Raw genomic sequence first — 21,114 nt, 5'->3', positions numbered from 1 at the left:
ATAAACAATAAATGATGCTAATTATTTAAATAATAGTTAAAAAAGGATCAAGCGTGTAAAAAGGCCAAAAATTTGACCTAATTATTTACCGGGGCCGGCTCTAATAGTTATACTGACTCAACTCTCTCAATATAGTAAAATAGCTGTCTGGCCCTATATATATATATATATATATATATATATATATATATATATATATATATATATATATATATATATATATTACTTTTGTACTTTTTATATAAAAGAAAAGAAAAGAAAACCTTTTAGATATATTAATAATATAAATATTTGACTTAGTTAAAAATAGTAAAAATATGTTGGGATAGTCGTATGGAAAGTATTAAAGCAATATGATTTGATTCTTTTCCAAATGCTTGTATTGCTTATAGAATAATGTTAACAGTCCTATAACAATTACTTCAGCAGAAAGAAGTTTTTCAAAATTAAAATTAATAAAATCTTACCTAAGATCAACAATGTCTCAAGAAATATTAAATGACTTGGCTATATTATCAATTGAAAAGGAATTATTAGAAAAAATTATATAAAAAATTTATTAACAAATTTGCATCTCAAAAAGGTAGAAAAATAAATTTTAAATAAAACTATATATCATAACGTTCTTATAAATACTTAGGCCCTATATTAAACTTTAGCCTTAGCCGCTTGAGCCGCCCCTGTTATTTACGAACCGAGAGACACAACGCAACTCACAGTTGTTGCGACATGACGATGAGAAGATATTTTTGAATTATCAAATTACAATGTAAGAATTATGAATTAAATTATAATATTTTGCTTTATGTTTAATTTCTCAAACGTGAGATTAATTTTTTTCATGCTTAGCATATATTCCCTTTGTCCTAATTTACGTGGCACTGTCGAATTTCGAGACTCAAACTTATTTTGACCGTGAATTCGGACATAAAATATTTAAATTTCTTACAATAAAATTTACATATTTGAAAAGTATGTAAAAAGTACTTTTAAATCACAATAATTAACAATTTAAAATATTTGAAAGGCATATGAAAATATAACCGTCAAAATAAAACTCATTTGACTTTCAAAATTCAAATAGCGACGAAGGGGGTAATTCTGAAACGAAGAGAGAAACAAATACAATGTGTTCCAAATGTACTTAATCCTGAGATTTTCAATTTTACTGCTTTATCCTGGGGTAACTTATTCTGGTATTACTATTCCACCCTCTGACATGTATAAGTTATCCAGGTACTATTTTTAATCTTGGAATAACTTGTCCGATTATTAGCAACCAAAGAAGGGATAGTGTAGTCTAAATTTTTATCCCATGATTATTTTGCTTATTCATCATACCAAACGACCCCTTAGTGTATATTAAAGTTATGGATTCGTAACTTTAGCCCAAACCATGCATGTATTAAAAAAAAACTATGTAAGTATAAATAACATATTTCAAATCGAGTAAATCAAATAGAATACAGTAAAATGTTGCAATTTCGAATTTACAAAGTTTAAAATTTTGAATCCGCCTTAGCTTAGTACTAAATGCAGGAATAGGATACCAGTGTTTATTTTAGTAAGGAAAAGAAAAATATTGGATGGGTCTGTGAACAAAAAACCCATGACCTTATCTTAATACTTTATGCGAACTTATTTCCTTTTTAGTTTGTGTCAAAAAGAATGATATTTTTCCTTCTTTGAAAATAATTTACCTTTATGCAAAGATTTATAACCAGACAAAATATATGTGGCTCATTTTACACCACTAATTCAAAAATCTTATATATTTTCTTAAAGTCCGTGCCCAATAAATTGATTCAAACCAAGGGAGTATATACTATATCACAGGCTAAGCAGTAAGACAGAATAGCGCCCACTCTCTGTTTCCTTAGTTCCACTTGGTTTTTAGTTTGGTGTCTTTATTGTAGTGAGCCAACCAATCCTCACTAGCCATTGCCTTTGCTTTTGCATAGCAGCAGTGAATAGAAGTTAGGGAGAGTTCAGTACTGTGACAGTATTGGTTGAGTCTGCTAAATATTTTATTTTCCACAAATAAAGGAGAATACCATTCCTTTAATTCCTTGTATTTGTCTCCATTATCATTAAGGTATGGGGTGTTATCAGTTTACTGTCTTACTAATAATATGGCTATGCATTCTACATTTTACAGTTCTATATTTCATCTTAACTATTTTTGCACAAGTAGGGAAAAACATGAAAATAGCAGTAGTTGGGGCAGGAATAAGTGGACTTGTTTCTGCATATGAATTGGCAAAAGCTGGTGTTAAAGTTGTGGTTTATGAGAAGGAAGATTATCTCGGCGGCCATGCCAAGACTGTTACTGTTGATGGCGTTGATCTTGACCTTGGTTTTATGGTCTTCAATAGGGTAAGCATAGGGTGCGCTTGACCACCCTTGGCATAGGGTGGCTACGCCACTGTTTGTAGTTAGAATTGTTTTAACTTGTGGGGTAAGCATGTGGATGAATGCTGAAATGGTGTATTTTGACAGGTAACTTATCCAAACATGATGGAATTTTTTGAGTTCCTTGGAGTTGATATGAAGATCTCTGATATGTCATTTTCAGTGTGCTTAGACCAAGGCCGTGGTTGCGAATGGGGTACCCGAAATGGATTCTCTAGTTTGTTTGCACAAAAGAAGAATGTGTTGAATCCATATTTTTGGCAAATGATTCGAGAAATTATGAGATTTAAGCAGGATGTCATAAGGTACATACAATATCTTTAGCTTTTTACATGTGACTTCTTATCAGTAAGCAAGTTCACTTTACATAGTCGATCACTGATCTCTTAGAGCACCGATTCTTTTTGGTTCATTTCAAGATATGCATTTGATGGAAATGGACTAAATCCGTATAGGTGATACCAAGTAGAAGACTAGTGCTTACTAGAAGACTCTTAGTGTATTAGAGAAATAACCACTAGAGTATAAGAGAAGCCCTAGTGTATAAGCCATAAGTATGGAGTATTAAGGATTCATATAGCCGACCCCAACTAGCTTGGGATTGAGGCATTGTTGTTGTTCTTGTTGGACTAAATCCTTATGTTTCATACCCTTTGGGTACTTAAGATTTGACGAAAGAGCTGTCTCCAAGTAGTTTAATTACTAACAAATATGTTTCTGACTGCAATGCAGTTATCTCGAGGCACTTGACTGCAATACTGACATTGATTACAACGAAATGTTAGGGCATTTTATTAAATCACATGGCTATTCGGAATTATTTCAGAAGGCTTATCTGGTGAGATTGCTGTTTGGCTTAGTTCTTGATTTTGATACTTGTATTGGCCTTTTTGTTCATTCAACAATTGTCCTTTCTATAAGCAATTTACGCATATGTTTCACAGATTCCAATATGTGCTTCAATCTGGTCCTGTCCCTTAGCAGGAGTATTGGGCTTTTCTGCTGATTACATTCTTTCATTCTTCCGCGATCACCATCTTCTGCAGGTTCTTTTTCTCTTATCTACTGTTCAATTAGCGTACTTCGTGTGTAGATTACAGCCAATTGTTAAAATGTGTTGCATGCAACAGACTGAACTTGAATGCTTACATATATCAGTTTATTATCTTTGTGCCTAAGGGTGCTTTTGTGTCTTTCTTTACAGCTCTTTGGGCTCCCTCAATTGCTCACTGTAAGATGGCAATCACATACAACAAGGTGATTTTTTTAATTCATGGATACCACAAAGTTTTTACTGATTTCCCTGAGGAAAACGTCAGGCAATTACCAATTTTAAGCATGTATCATCCTTGAGAGTAATTTGATGGGGACATTGAATGCAGGTTAAAGAGGAGCTGGAGAAGAGAGGCTGCCAAATAAGTGTTGCGGAAGCCAAATGTATATAGTGTGAATGAGTCACAATTACTATACCAAAAATTATGACAACCACTAAATAATAAACAAGACAATAAGACAACAATAAAAGAACACCAGAATTTACGAGGTTCGGCCAATTTTGCCTAATTCCTCGGACACAAATAATATTTTATTCCACTCCAATTTTACAAGTGAAATAATACTAAAGAGAGAAGATACAAATGCCTAAAAAAGGCAAATGAGAGGTGTACTTAAATCCTAAATATTAGGCCTCCTTTTATAGGGTGAAATTCCCATTCAAAATTGTCATCCACCGATGTGGGACTTTTGACAATTTCAACAAATCTCCACCTTGGCAAAATTCCACATCTTCAATTTTCTCTCAATAACAAATTTTGGTTGTGTCTTCATCTTCAATCTTTAGTGTTCAACAATGTTGATCAAATCCAAACAATGTTGAAACTTGACCGCAGTCATCACTTTTGTCAGCATATCAGCAGGGTTCTCCGTAGTATGAATTTTCTTCACCGTGACTCCACCTTCTTCTATGATTTCTCGTACGAAATGATACCGAACATCAATGTGCTTCGTCCTTGCATGATAAACTTGGTTCTTCGCTAATTGAATAGCACTTTGACTATCACAAAAAATTGTAATATTTTTTTGTTCAATACCAAGCTCTTTTAGCAACCCCTGAAGCCAAATTGCCTCCTTCACAGCCTCTGTAATAGCCATGTACTCTGCCTCTGTTGTAGAAAAAGCAACTGTTGACTGCAAAGTAGACTTCCAACTAATTGGTGCCTTTACAAAAGTAAATACATAATCGGTAGTTGACCTTCATTTGTCCAGATCACCCGCAAAATCTGAATCATAATATCCAACTACAGACCGATTGCCTTCCTGCTCAAAAACTAACCCAACATCTATAGTACTATGAATATACCGTAGAATCCATTTCACAGCTTGCCAATGCTCCTTTCCTGGATTATGCATATATCTGCTAATAACTCCAACGGCTTGTGAAATGTCAGGTCTCGTACAAACTATTGCATATATCAAGCTACCAACAGCATTTGCGTATGGTACCCTTGACATATACTCCTGTTCAGTTTCATCCTTTGGCGACGTAGTAGTACTTAGCTTAAAATGGGGAGCAAGTGGCGTACTAATTGGCTTAGTCTTCTTATCTATGCCAAAACGCTGTAGTACTCTCTTCAGATATTCTTTCTGAGATAAACAGAGTTTCTTTGAACGTCTATCTCTTATTATCTCCATGCCAAGAATTTTCTTTTCCTCTCCCAGATCCTTCATCTCGAACTCCTCCTTCACTTGAATCTTCAACTTATCAATTTCTTCTGAATTCTTGGAAGTTATCAACATATCATCAACATATAGGAGAAGATATACAAAGGAACCATCATTAAGTTTCCGCAAATACACACAATGATCGTATTTGCTTCTCTTGTACCCTTGCCGCAATATAAACTTGTCAAATCGCTTGTACCATTATCTAGAAGATTGTTTCAATCCGTAAAATAATTTTTCAAGTTTGCATACCATATTTTCTTTTCCAGCAACTTTGAATCCTTCTGGCTGATTCATCTAGATTTCTTCCTCCAAGTTTCCATGTAAAAACGCAGTTTTTACATCCATCTGAACTAGTTCCAAATCCAACTGTGCTACCAAAGCCAACATAATTATAATGGAGGAATGTTTTACAACTGGAGAAAATACTTCATTGTAATAAATTCCCTCCTTCTGAGCATATCCTTTGGCCACCAATCTTGCTTTGTAGCGAACATCTTCTTGGTTAGGAAATCCTTCTTTCTTTGCAAATACCCATTTGCACCCAATTGTTTTCTTTCCCTTCGGGAGATTGGCCAATTTCCATGTATGATTCTGATGAAGGGACTGCATTTCTTCATTCATGGCAATCCTCCACTTATCTTCTTCTGAACTTTGGATTGCGTCTTTATAAGTGGTAGGAACACCATCAGCTACAATTGAGGTTGCACAAGCAACCGTCTCTATGAGACGAATAGGTTTCGTTATTGTCCTTTTTGGCCTGCTGGTTGCTATTGATTCAAGTTGTTGTCGAGGTTCCTGAGTTGGAATCTCCCTCTCTACTGGCTCTTCTTCCAGAGGGTAATCTTCATGAGTTTCCTCCTCTGCTTCTTGTGTAGGAAAAATAAATTTTCCCTCAAACTCCACCTGCTTTGATGCACCACCAGTTTGTTTGACATCTTCAACTGTCACCTTATCTGTTATGGCAGATTCATCAAAGGTAACATCTCTGCTGAATATAATATTCCTTGTCTCTGGACACCATAAGCGGTATCCTTTGACTCCAGAAGTAATCCCCATAAATATAGCCTTCTTTGCTCTCAGATCCAATTTTAACTCTTTCACATGATAGTATGCAATTGAGCCAAACACGTGCAAAGAGTCATAATCTACAGCAGGTTTTCCATACCATTTTTCAAATGGTGTCTTGCCATCAATAGCAGCAGATGGTAGACGATTAATGAGGTGGCATACATATGTAATTTCCTCAGCCCAAAATTCTTTGCCCAAGCCAGCATTGGACAACATACACCGTACCTTCTCCAGCAAGGTCCGGTTCATATGTTCTGCCACTCCATTCTGTTGTGGTGTATGTCTGACAGTGAAGTGTCGGACGATGCCATCATTTTCACAAACCTTATTGAAATGATCATTTTTGTATTCACCTCCATTGTCTGTGCGAATACACTTGATCCTCCTGCCTGTTTGATTTTCCACCATCGTCTTCCATTTGAGAAAAATTCCCAACACTTTATCTTTCCTCTTCATTGTATACACCCACACTCTTCGGGAAAAATCATCAACAAAGGTTACAAAATAGTGCTTCCCACCCAATGAAGGTGTTTTGGAAGAACCCCAAACATCAGAGTGTACATAATCCAAAAAGCCTTTAGTATTATGGATCGTTGTATCAAATTTAACCCTTGTCTGTTTCCCTTTGACACAATGCTCGCAAAACTCCAAGTTGCAAGTCTTTACGCCTTTAAACAATCCTTGATTAGATAGAGCTTTCAAGGATTTCCCTCCAGCATGTCCCAAGCGCATGTGCCATAGCCTGGTTGCTTCTGCCTCTTTGTCATCACTGGATGTCACTGTTGCTGTCCCAATAACTGTACTACCACGATAGCGGTACATGTTATTGTTCTTCCGATTGGCCTTCATTACCACTAGTGCACCGTAGCATATTCTCATCACTCCATTTTCTGCAATGATTTTGAACCCTTTTGATTCTAGGGCTCCCACAGAGATGAGATTCTTCTTCAAACCCGGTACATATCGAACATCTGTTAATGTTCTGATCATTCCATCATGGATCCTTAATCTTATTGAACCAATGCCATATGAGGTAAGAGGGCTGTTATCCGCTGTGTGGATGACTCCATATTCTCCTTCTTGAAAATTCACGAACCAGCCCTTGTTGGGACACGTATGATAGCTATAAGCCGAGTCCATCAACCATATGTCTGATGATGTTGATAACTCTGTTGTAACTAATGAGAAGTGTGAATCATCACAATCAGCTACATTTGAATCCATAATGGCCTTTCCATTGTTATGTCTGGCCTTATTCTTCAACTTCGGACAGTCTTTCTTCTAGTGCCCCTTTTCTCGACAAAAGGCACATTCATCTTTGCTGGGTCTAGATCTCGACTTGGATCTTCCCTTCTTAGTCCTCGTTTGATTTTGAGGACGACCCCTCACAATTAGTGCTTCTCCTTCTCCGCCCTTCTGTTTTTCTCCCTTTCTTTGTTCATAGCTGTACAAAGCCGAACAAACTTCTCTGAGAGAAATTTCGTCATTTCCATGGAGTAGAGTAGTTTCAAGGTGCTCGTACTCATTAGGAAGTGACCCCAACAACATCAAGGCCAAGTCACCGTCATCAAAAGTTGCATCCATATTTTGCAAATCTGTGACCAACTTATTGAAACTGGTGATATGTTCATTCATTGTGGTACCAGGAACATAGGTGAAGCGAAACAGTCTCTTCTTCATGTACAATTTATTTTGACTGTTTTTCTTCGAAAATTTATCCTCCAGTGCTTTCCATAATTTACTTGCAGAAGTTTCCTTTGTGTATGGATATTTTTGCTCTCTAGCAAGGTAGGATCGAATGGTACCGCAAGCAACACGATTGATAATTTTCCAATCTTCTTCTCCAATAACATCTGGCTTCTTTTCTTCAATGGCAAGATCTAGCCCTTGTTGAAAAAGAACATCTAGAACCTCGCCTTGCCACATCCCAAAATGTCCTGACCCGTCAAAAATTTTTACCGCAAATTTCGAATTTGACATAATTCTTGTCATAAGCGAAGATGCCAACGATGACGTATTATTGACACTTGATGTAGATTCTTCTTGTTTATTGTCTTCCATTTTGACACAAATATTATTTAGTAGCTGACGACACAAATCAAGATTATTTTATTTCTGGTGTGGAAGATCAGACTAAGCTGCAACCACAGAGCATACTCAGACAGAACCTTGACTCAGTTACCAAGATAGATCTTTTCTGATGTGGAAGATCAGACTATGCTGCAACCACAGAGCATATTTAGACAGTACCTTGGCTCTGATACCAATTGTTGCGGAAGCCAAATGTATATAATGTGAATGATTCACAACTACTATATCAAAAATTATGACAACCACTAAATAATAAACAAGACAATAAGACAACAATAAAAGAACACCAGAATTTACGAGGTTCGGCCAATTTTGCCTAATTCCTCGGACACAAATAATATTTTATTCTACTCCAATTTTACAAGTGAAATAATACTAAAGAGAGAACATACAAATGCCTTAAGAAGATAAAAAAGGCAAATGAGAGGTGTACTTAAATCCTAAATATTAGGCCTCCTTTTATAGGGTGAAATTCCCATTCAAAATTGCCATCCACCGATGTGGGACTTTTGACAATTTCAACAATAAGAACTGGTTGTGAAGTAAATTCTGTATCGACAGATGAAGAAGGTCTAACTTGGTTTTATTTTTTGCTTGTTGCAAGAGTTTGTCGTGCTGTTTATATTTTCATGATAGTAGATGGGCATATATCCGTTGGATAACAGATAGGCTATTACCTAATGGCAATTTATTTAATGAAAAAACTCAATCACTTTATGTGTTTAAAATGATCCTTTGTAAAGGCAAAACCAGAAATGAGGAAGATAGGTTTTCATTGATATACCATTAGTGATTCATTTTACAATACTGGTGTTAGCGCCAGCTTACGCACACCTCGACTATTTCGCTGGATACCTTCTACCTCCCACCAGTACAGATAATGGGTAACTCCATCCACCAAGGCTTAGCTAAATAAGAAGAAATCACATAATATTTTTTGCTCCACCGGGTTTTAAACCATGGTGTTCAATTTTTATACCCACCTAATTGACTACTAGGCCACACCCTTTGTATATCCATTAGTGTTTTTGACTTCGCTTTGTTGTTTCTTTAAATAGGATTCCTCATCTGCAACTTTCATTTTCCCTCTATTTGACTGCCGTATCTTCCCTATTTGACCACAAGTATAAAAGATGGGGTTGTTGGCCACGCGCCGGGAGAAGGGGGGGGGATGAAGAAGGTTAGGATGGCTAATTGGAGAATAAAAAGACATTACTGTATAAGAACATGTGTTTGGGGGGGTTGAAGAAGGTTAAGAAGGCTAACTGGAGAATAAAAAGGCATTAGTGGATCTGACTGTAGATAAAAAACTATTTTATTCATTTTATTATATTTCCTTAAGTGATAGTGATCTAGATAGAGTTAATTTGGTGCTTATTCTAAAGAAAAGTTTCAATCAGCTGTATTGTGTTACCATCACATAGATACGAACTACTCGTGATTCTAACTGTGAAAGGAAGAACCCTTGCAGGTTGTACCATAGCTTGCAATGATGGATGCATAATGGCTGCACATGCTCCGGATATGCTGAAAATGTTAGGCAAAGAGGCAACATATGATGAAATAAGAGTACTGGGTGCATTCCGGTTTGAATACCTTGAACTTGATTTTCTCTTTTATTTTACTTTATCTTTTTCCAAAAAACTCATCCATAGACTGACATCACTAATGTGGTTTATCTTCCTTTTAAAAAGGTAATAAATGCATAGCCATGTTAGCATTTGCATTTTCTGTTACCAGAGGAGCTCTATTTTGTGCTTTAGTGAAGTTCAGTTAAATGCATGTTCTAATTGTAGCTGGTTGTAGTCAGTTAACAGCTACAACCTGCTATTTAGATGACTCCGTATTATTCCGACTCTTGGCGGATAAGATGACTCCGTTTCTATTTAGATGAAATAGCCCTGGGCCAGCGAGATTGAGGGTACTAAACAAGCCGCCAAGCTGTTTAGTACATTCACTTTCTTTTTTCTTTCCGTTCCAACTTGATGCCTGCGAGTGAGCTCAACTACCTCGTGTCTTGGTTTAATTCACTTCCTTTATTTGCATTATGTTAAAGGAAAGCTACTGGTAAAGATTGTAGCTTGAGTTGTTCTGTCTTTTGTCCTTGCTTCCCTTTAGTGCATAGACTTTATTTCCGCTTTGCTTTCACTGCTTATTGATGTATATTTATTGCAATACTTCCAGGCTATGGCTTCCATGAGGATGGACTAAAGGTAGTACTACTTTTGCTAATAACAAGCTCAACAGATTTTAACTTGAAGTATCACCTTACTCTGAAAACAATTTGAAGTCTTTTCCAGCTTTTGTTGTCCCTTTAATGTCATGTGGATGATTATCTACGTTTGCTCCTCCTCAGGTGGGTGTGGGTGTGGCTGCTGCAGATGGCATGCTTAGAAGGAATTGTAGTATTCTGGACAACCCCAAGCACATGGTACCAACCTGGCCTGAAACAGCAGCTCGCCTCGTTGTTACAAGATTTTTCAGAAGTTTCATTAAAACAGGATGCATAATGTGAGTGATGATAGTTCCACTTTGTATTGCTTTAATCCCAAAATAGTGGCAGATACATATCTAACAACTTGTTTATTTCCATCTATCCTATTTCTTATGCTGAAAAGGGTCAAAATTGCCCTTGAACTATCGGAAATAAAGCAGTTTGCCCTCCGTTTGTTTTTGGTATCAAAAAGTTCCTAGCAGTCTAAAATTTGGGCCACACTTACCCTCAAAACTAACGGCTGCCCACATGAGCTTCTTGTCACGACCCAAAATCACAACCTGTCGTGATGGCACCCAATACTGAATCTCTGGAAAATCAACTGTGCGAGAGAATCAACACCCGCTATGTCCGGGAATACCTGGACCCGCACACGAAGTGCAGGGTATAGTATGAGTACAACCAACTCAGCAAGTAATAATAATAAATAAGGAACTGAAGATAATGACGAGCTACACAGTTACAGTTCATTTCCAGTAATTCCAGCAAAGAATAGACATACTTTCAAATCCGATACTTTAAGTCAAATCAATTTTATACAGTTCAAGTTCATGTAATCCAAATAAAAAATCTTTCAGAGAATTTCACAATAATGACAGATAGCAACTAAGTGCAACAACAAATGAAAAGCAAGTACAACCTCTCAGGCAACAGATACTCAACTTGTCACCACAACTCAACCACTCGGCTCTCAGCCCTCAACACTCAAACTCAATGGGTACCTGCGCTCACTGGGGGTGTACAGACTCCGGAGGGGCTCCTACAACCCAAGTACTATAATCTGCACGGTCAACTCACGTGTTGCGCGGACAACTCACGTGGCATAGTTTCGATATCTGGATCCGCACGGCCAACTCACGTGCTGCACGGACAACTCACGTGCTATAGTATCAATATCTAGATCCGCAGGGATAACTCACGTGCTGCACGGACAACTCACGTATTATAGTATCAATATCGAACAATCAGGCCCTTGGCCTCACTCAGTCATAAATCTCTCCAGTCTCTCGGGCTCTCAATAATCATGAAATCAGCCCAAACAACAATGATATGATGCATCAATAATGAACAATAGAGACTGTGATAAAATAAACAAGTAAACTGTGACTGAGTACCAAACAACAATTTAGCAAATAATTCAACATATACACGACCTCTGTGGGTCCCAGTAGTACCAACATATAGCCTAAATATGGTTTTTAACATGTCTTACAGTTAAATTTTCACAACACATAGAGAGCATATAGCTAACAACAAATTATTCAACTTTATAGTTTTATGGGACGGGCCAAGTCACAATTCCCTCAGTGCATGCCCACACGTCCGTCACCTAGCATGTACGTCAGCTCCAAAGTAATCACATGATATAAAAATCCGGTCTTTCATACCCTCAGGACCAGATTTAAAATTGTTACTTACCTCAAACCGCGTAATTCTTTATTCCGCTATGCCCTTGCCACGAGAATTGGTCTCCGAAAGCCTCGAATCTAGTCACAAATAATTCGTTTCAGTCAATAAAATTTATTGGAATTAATTCCATATGAAAATACTAATTTTTCCATAAATATCCAAAATTTAGCTCAAAAATCGCCTGTGTGGCCCACGTTCGGAACCCGACAAAAGTTACAAAATCCGAAATCACATTCAACCATGAGTCTACCCATACCAATTTTACCAAAATCCGACCTTAACTCGACCCTCAAATCTACAAATCTTATTTCCAAATTTCTAAGTTCAAATCTCTTATTTACACCTCAAAAACATGTAATGTAGTCGGATTATTCAATGATAATTCAATATTATGGAGTAGAAATGATCACAAGGGATATTCCTCAAGTTTTCCTTGAAAATCTATCAAAAATCGCCTCTCTTCAAGCTCCAATTTGCCAAAAATGGCGAATAGGACGAAGTCCCCTGCTTTATAATTCTGCCGAGACAGCCTCGGTCCTGCCTCGATCTTGGCCTTCGATCGTGGTCCTCGATCCTGGGTCTCGATCTTGGGCCTCGATCCTGGGCCTCGATTCTGACCCTTGATCTTGGCCCTAGATCATGACCCTCGACCCTGTCCTTCGATTATGGCTTCGATCCTGGTCCTCGACCCTGTCTTCGATCGTGGCTTGATTCTGGGCTCGATTCTTTGGGCTCGATTCTGGGCTCGATTTCTGGCAGAAGGAATTTCTAGCAGAAGGTAATTGTAGTAGCTGTTGTAGTTCAATTGTTGATCTGTTAACCATCCGAAACTCACCCAAGGCCCACGGGACCTCAACCAAATACACCAACAAGTCCTAAAACATCATACAAACTTAGTTGAGTCTTCAAATCACACCCTACAATATTAAAAACACGAATCGCACATAGATTCAAGCCTAATGAACTTTGAAACTTTTCATTTCTACAAACAACACCGAAACCTATCAAATCACGTCCGATTGACCTCAAATTTTGCACATAAGTCATAAATGACATAACAGACCTATTAAAATTTTCAGAATCGGATTTCGACTCTGATATCAAAAACCCCCGGTGAAATTTCTTACAATAGTGCACCTTCAGCTTATTAGAGTTTATTTGTTTGGAATGTTTGGAAAATAAATTAATTCCTCAACACAACAAGAAAAACCTAATCAAGCGAGATGTGTCATTGGTGTTCGGCTAAATGATAAAAATACTTATAATATGGTGTGATATTGTTTGCTTTGGGAAAAGTTGAACGATTTTTCCCAAAAGACCTCACCCATTGTAGTATCCTGCACCTTATAAGTGACCCTTTTTTGCGACTTTATTCACACCACCTCACACTTGACTAATACTTCTGTGATCCTTTAGTGCTGTATTCAGTAAACTCCTCTTTTCAGTTACCAACTAAAAGTTATCAAGGAAAGGAGAGATTATTGGTTAAAGCTAATAAATTTTGTGTCCATTGGATTATAATTTTTTTTTTGGGGGGGGGGGGGGGTGGGGGTGGCACATTTAATTGCCTTATAAAGTTTCATTGAAATATTGGCTTATAAATTTTGGAGTAAGATACACTTTACCCCCTTAACCTTTAAGGGTTGGGAAACAATACCCCCCATATTTTGAATGGGAAAAAGAATCCCCTTATGCAATAGCTTTTTCCGGTGAAACTTAAGGCAATTAAGTCTCCGTACCAATCCGCAAGACTTTACTAGACTTGCTCATGACTCGTGAGACCTAAGTGAACCTAGTCCTCTGATACCATGTTGTCACGACCCAAAATCCTTTAAGGTCGTGATGGCACCGGACACCGTTGTCAGGCAAGCCAACAATACATACTTAGCTTAATTACCCATTTTAGTATTTTTGAAAATCAAAACTTCTTCGATGAAATAATAAAGATAAAACTCATAGAGTAAATGATAAATAATTTTAGCAACTACATTTATAAACAGTTCACAACCATTCCCAAAACCCGGTGTCACAAGTGCATGAGCTTTTACTAGGGAATTTAGAATAAAATACAACATCTGTCCAGAATACCAATTAGACAGGAAAATATAACAACTTCAAAGGAGACTCTGTTGGCTGCGGATCGTAATACATAATACAGCTCACCTATGTCCCCACTATTATTAGCCACACCTTTGCGTCCACAAGGCCGCTAGACATATATGCACCTGCACAATAAAATGTGCAACAAGTGCAGCATGAGTATGAAAACAACATGTATCCAGTAAGTATCAAGCCTAATCTCGAAGAGGTAGAGACGAGATGACCGACTTTGACACTTACTATGGGTCAATAATATTAAATAATCATGAAAATAGAAATATTTATATCAACGTGATTCACAGAGTTAACAATAAATTTATTGAACTAGTAGAAGTAATTAAATTCCTTCAATTCCAATAAATTTCCAATTTATCAATTAGCCTCATTCACAGGAATAACCATAATTTCCTTAACAAGCAAAGATAATTAATTCTTTCAATTTCCAATAGTTTTCAATTTATCAATTAAATTCCTTCAAATGCAACAATTTCCAATCTATTAATAAAATCCTTCAATATCAATAAAAATTTTAATTTATCAAATAGCTTTACAAGCTGCAATAAACTGTCCAAATATCGTGTAATTATTATTATTATTATTAAGCACGATTGCTGCCGAGATCGTATGGCCCGATCCAGAGTTTCGTGTACACTGCCGAGAGACGTGCGACACGATCCATAGATGCATCTATCCTACCGAGGTGTTCGGCCCGCTCTACAAGAAAGGAGGATATTTTTTTATGTAACTCCGGAATAAGAGTATTTATTGTAAGATAAATTCGGGAGGATGAACAATTTCTCTTAGCAATTAGTTAATTTAAAAATAAAATCAAGCATATGAGATTTCAATCCTTTAATATCTTTATCTAACAAGTATATGAGATTTCCATCCTTTAATATTTTTATCTAACAATTCACAATATATATATATATATATCAAATAATATTAATTAAACAAAGAATACAATTTACACAAGTAATTCATGCTTTGAGTCCTAAACTACCCGGACTTTAGTATTAATAGTAGCTACGCACGGACTCTTGTCACCTCGTGCGTACGTAGCCCCCGCAATTAGCAACAATTATTCAATTTAATCCCTATGGGATAATTTTCCTCTCACAGGATTAGACAAGAGACTTACCTCAACTTGCTCCAATTTAATCCATTGGTGGGCCTTTTCCTCGATTATCCAACTCTTTATGGCTCGAATCAAGCCAAAATAATTCGATACAATCACTAAAAATTATAGGAATCAATTTCATAAGAAAATACTGCATTTTTCAATAAAAATCCGAAATTGATTCAGAAATTGTCTGCGGGGCCCACGTCTCAGAATCCGATAAAAGTTACGAAATATGAACGCCCACTCAACCACGAGTCTATCCATACCAAAATCACTAAATTCCGATAATAATTCAGCCCTCAAATCCTCAAATCTATCCAAGAGGGGGGTATGGGCTGCGGGAGTTTGTGCTCCTCCCCCAGTATGAGATGTGGGCGGTGCAAGTGGGATAAACCCCATCTTAGCTAGAGTACCAAACATGCTCAAGAACTAGATGAGAGTCTCCTGAAGTGTAGGGGTAGCAACTGCCGTATTAGATGCCTGCCCCCCAACTGGAACTACTGGAGGCTCCTTTGTCGTAGCTCGGGAAGGTGCTTTGGCTTCACCACGTGCCTCTCCTCGATCTCTGCCCTGAACCTGTCCTCTCACGGCTCTAGCAGGGGGCGGGGGTGTCTGGTCATCAGATCTAGCGATGCGTATCCTCACCATCTGTAATTGAATTGAAAAACAATGATTTAGAATTTGAAGTCAACAAATTCGCACGATAAGGAATCAATGAAGTGAAGTTTCCTAACAGTTTTGTAGCATCTCGAAGATAAGTACAGACATTTCTGTACCGATCCACGAGACTCTACTAAACCTGAGTGTGATTCGTAAAACCGATGAACCTACAACTCTAATACCAACTTGTCACGACCCCAATTTTCCTCCATAGGGTGTCGTGATGGCACATAGTCTCTAAGATTGGGTAAGCCTAACATACATGTAGAATTTAACTGAGAGAATGATAAAAACTTTCAAACAACTCAACAACTATCATAAAAGAACCATGCAACTCAACGAAACAAAACTCCCAAAATTCGGTGATACGAAGTCACACGCTCTACAAGAGTATACTGAACATCCCTATACAACAGTATCTATAAAGAAGGAAAAATGAAATAACTTAATAGAGCGTGACTATGAGGCCTGTGGATGCCGACATGTATACCTTGAAGTCTCCAAATCGGAGCTCGACTCACTAGTGCCTAGGCTGGTACCTTGATATACACAAAAAGATATGCATAAGCGTAGCATGCGTACACCACAATAGTACTCAGTAAGTGCGAAGCCTAACCTCAATATAGTAGTGACGAGGTCGGGTCAAGGCCCTACTGGAATAAATAAGAAAACTGAACATGTATATGATAGTCTGATAATGATAAACAGTGGGAATGAAACAAATGAAGAAATATACAAAAATAGCTACATTGAACTAAGGCAAATAAGGCATCACGAAAGAAAACAAGGAATAGTATGCCAAGGAAACAAAGCAACCAAAACACAAATGAAGTAATAGAAAAGAATCAACAAGAATCACTACCGAAGTATCGCCTCGTCATCTCATTTCACAAATCAAATCACAATCTTTCTTTATATATCCGCGGGAGACTTGGATTTAGTATAAAAATTATTTTTTGCAAAATAGCTTCTTGTGTTTTAGTCAACCTTATCACACCGTGTGGCTTCAAATAGTTCTCCTACCAGCAACACACATATCAATCCCACCTCATCTTACCGCATGCGTTTCAACCCCCAGTCCTTATGCCACCGCATGCGTATCAATATCACAACGTATCACAAATCGCACCTCAAGTGCTCAATATCACAACTTGCCAAAGAAGTAAAAAATAATAGCATCTCCACAATAAATAGCCCATGGCTACCACAATATGTACAAGAGTCTCAACAATAACAACCGAAAGTGAATGACTCACAATAATAGTATTTCAACAAATTTACCACTTTGCCTCAATGTGAATCACGACCTTTATAATTCAATACCAAATTCAACAATAAGATATTCCATGAAATAACAACTTCAAATAAGGAACTCAATGGTTAAATAATGAATAAGGAATATAGAGATCAATAACTTGAACTAAACATGCAAACACAATTAGCAAGTAAGGGGTAAGACAAGTATTAACGATGTCAAGTAAAGCATGTGAAGATAGACGAATGATGATGAGTATAACATATTATGGCAACTCAATTAAAAACATAAAATGAATCTACATAGCTAAACCTAGTCAATTAGCACATTTAGCTCGTCACTTTGCGTACACGGCTTCCACATATCACAATATCATAAAACAACACCAATTCTAAAAGGTATTTCCCCATACAATGTTAGGCAAGACACTTACCTTAAAATATGCTAACTCAATACACTAGTATGCTTTTCCCGCGATTATCCAACTCCGAACGGCTCGAATCTATCTAAAACAACTTCATACCATAAATGCAAACTATATGAAGTTATTCCAAACAATAAAGTTGCAATCTTTAAAGAGAAACAAAAAGTCAACTCAAAAGGTTAACCCTAGGCTCGCGTCTCGAAACTCGACCAAAATTATAAAATATGAACACGCATTGGATAACGAGTCCAACCATACAATAATTACTCAAATTCGACTTCAATCTCAAAATTTAGTTTAAGAAGTTTCACAATTTTTCCTCAAATTGTTTAACTCAAATCACTAATTATATAACCAAAATAAACCGAGCTCTGTAGGTCCAAAAAATTTAAAACGAGATGAAACCCTCATTTTGATATTCGAATACTGCTGCCCAGTCATCCTCTATCGCGATCGCGAACAAAGACTCGCGATATCGTAGAACAATTCTCCCCAGCTCAATAAAACACTCTATGCCATCCCATGAAGCCAGCCACGAACGTGATGACAATCTTCCTCCACCCACACGACCGCATCCCAGGTCACGCGAATGCGATGCACAAGCGTGCCTCATGCCCAACCTCACCTTCTTTATATGCGAACGCGATATACCTCACGCGTTCGCCATTAACAAGCTCAGCAAACTTCGCGATCGCACCCTTACCTTCGCAAACGCGAAGAGTAAAATCCAGTAGTTGTTGATGACTCTACGCAATCGCGAGAGAACATTCGCAAACGTGTGGAAGGAAACCACAACAGAAAACCAGTAGCTTCAACAATTCAATCAAGTCCAAAAATGATTCGATTTCTATCTGACTCACACCCGGGACCCCCGAAACCTGTCCGAATATATCAACAAGTTCCATAACACATAACGGACCTACTCGAGGCCAAAAATCACATCAAACAACATCGAATTTATGTATTGCAACCCAATTCAAGCTTATTGAAACTATGAATATCCGACTTCCAAAACTAACGCCGAATCATACCAAAACAACTCAAATTGACTTCAAATTTTGCACACAAGTCAAAAATAATATGACGGGCCTATTACAACTTCAAGAATTGGAATTCGACCTTGATATAAATAAAATCAACTCCTAGTCAAACTTCTCAATCTTTCAAATCTTCAACTTTCTAACTTTTGAATATTCAAGCCTAAACAACCTGCGGACCTTCAAATCAATATTTGTACATGCTCCTAAGTCCAAAATTACCATACAGAGCTATTGAAACCGTCAAAACTCCATTTCGGAGTTGTCTACACAAAAGTCAAACCACAATCAATTCCTCCAACTTAAACTTCCAACATAGGGACTATGTATCCCATTTCACTTCGAAACTCACCCGAAACCAAAACCAGCTACCCCAAAAAGTCATATAACAACAATACAACATAGAGGAGGTAATAAATAGGGAATCGGGGCTAAAATACTCAATACGGCCGGCTGGGTCATTATACAAGGTATGCCTTCTCGGCGTCCGCAAGCCTTAGCGTCACCTTCCCTTATCCTTAATTACTGTGTATTTTCTTTCAGATAGTTATGTAGTATATATTCTAGTTTCACTCTCTAGAACTTATGGCTTAGTTCCACGGGTCTTGGGGAGTGTATTGTTGTGTATTCTGATTTTGGAAGTTTATATGAGATATTCAGCTTTGTTTTTAGTATTTTGATAATTATTTATGCCATATCTTCATTAACTGTTAGGTTTACCTAGTCATATAGACTAGGTTCCATCACGGCATCTTACAGAGAGAAATTAGGGTCGTGACAACGTGTGGGCGTGCACTATGGTAATTATGATTCAGTTGATTCTGTGATACTGTGTAGTTATCTAGTCTTGTTTCTATCAGTTAATTCCTATGTGTTAGAGTAATTGAGTTGTGAATCATGTTAGAAATAATGTTTAGGTTATATGCTTATTCTGTTGGGATCCACTGAGAATATTTCTGGTGTTGAGTTATTTTCGTAAGTTGCAATTATGTACTCAGTCATATTCATTCATTTTTATATCATATCTCAATATATGTTATCATTCACGGTTACATCATGTTATCATTGTTTGGGTTGAGTGGTATGAGATATGTGATCCCGTTAGACTGGAGAGATTAATGACTGAGTTGGGACCTGAGAGCCATGTTATGAGTAATATTGTGGATCGGGTTGCACGTCGCAGCAGGCCATATTGGCTTTATATCTATTATTTTTATTATGGACCGGCCTACGCGTCGCAGCATGCCTCATTGGATTATTTATTATTATTGGATTGGGTTGCATGGCATAGCAGGCTATATTGGCTTTATATTATCGCTTGGGTAGGATTCGCCCCTCTAGAGTGCGACATACCAGAAGTGAGCACAGGTACCGTACAATGCTGAGTTATTACTGTCATTTTCTTGTTATATTAGTGTTGTCGTCATTTTGATTCGGACTGTATCTTTCTGAGCTCGTCACTGCTTTCAGCACAAAGTTAGTCTTGTTACTTATTGAGTATATTGGATCGGTTGTACTCATACTACACTCTACACTTTGTGTGCAGATCCAAGTACATATGGATGCGGTGATTGCTTGAGTGGTGATAGTACCTGTTCGTAGACCTCTATGTAGCTATAATGACATCTGCAAACCTTGACTCTCCTTTCTTTCATTTTATATCAGTACTATTCTATCTTCTCAAGCAGTTGTACTAGAGTTTTAGACTATGTTGACATTAGTAGCTCATGTGCTCGGTGACACTAGGATTTTGGGATTATTGTAGTTGAGTTGCAGTTGTTTTTATCATTTAATTATGAGACTTTCCACTATTGGACCTATTAAATCATGTTTTAATTTAAAATGTGTAGTTATTATGTTATTTTCGTGTCACGACCCAAAACCTAACCCATCGTGATGGCGCCTATCATGATACTAGGCAAGCCGACCTTTCAAAAAACACTTTCAAAATTTAACATAAATGATTTAAGACATTTAAAATAACCAGAGTGTTTCATAAAAATGGGGGTAAAACCCAAATAAAACATAAATGCGAAAAAACAGCCCGACATCGGGGTGTCACTAAGTCATGAGTATCTAATAACCAATATCTAAATGGAGTCTACTGCAGTCTGTGCCAAATGCCAATACAAGAGAGAAAAGATAATAAGAAAGGAGAAACAAGGACTGCGGATGCCGCAAGCTACCTCGTAAGTCTCCGATAATCAGCCCGCGCACGAACTCAGTGAGCGCTAGAACCGTACACACATGGATCTGCACATGAAGTGCAGGTTGTAGCATGAGTACAACTAACTCAACAAGAAAATAATTAAATAA

General features: G+C 37.3%; 1 protein-coding gene across 1 annotated transcript; it reads left to right on the top strand.

Annotated features, from left to right (window-relative positions):
* The first annotated feature begins 2,202 nt into the window (after nt 1-2,202).
* On the top strand, nt 2,203-3,857 carry LOC142168836 (uncharacterized). Its single transcript, XM_075229996.1, has 6 exons — nt 2,203-2,376; nt 2,500-2,717; nt 3,145-3,250; nt 3,357-3,458; nt 3,571-3,669; nt 3,795-3,857. Exons 1-6 carry the CDS (start codon nt 2,203-2,205, stop codon nt 3,855-3,857), a joined length of 762 nt encoding a protein of 253 aa, XP_075086097.1.
* Nucleotides 3,858-21,114: the final 17,257 nt, after the last annotated feature.

This window comes from Nicotiana tabacum, chromosome 14, assembly GCF_000715075.1.
Source record: "Nicotiana tabacum cultivar K326 chromosome 14, ASM71507v2, whole genome shotgun sequence".
Classification (NCBI taxonomy): domain Eukaryota; kingdom Viridiplantae; phylum Streptophyta; class Magnoliopsida; order Solanales; family Solanaceae; genus Nicotiana; species Nicotiana tabacum.
This window is presented reverse-complemented; position numbering and strand designations above follow the sequence as displayed.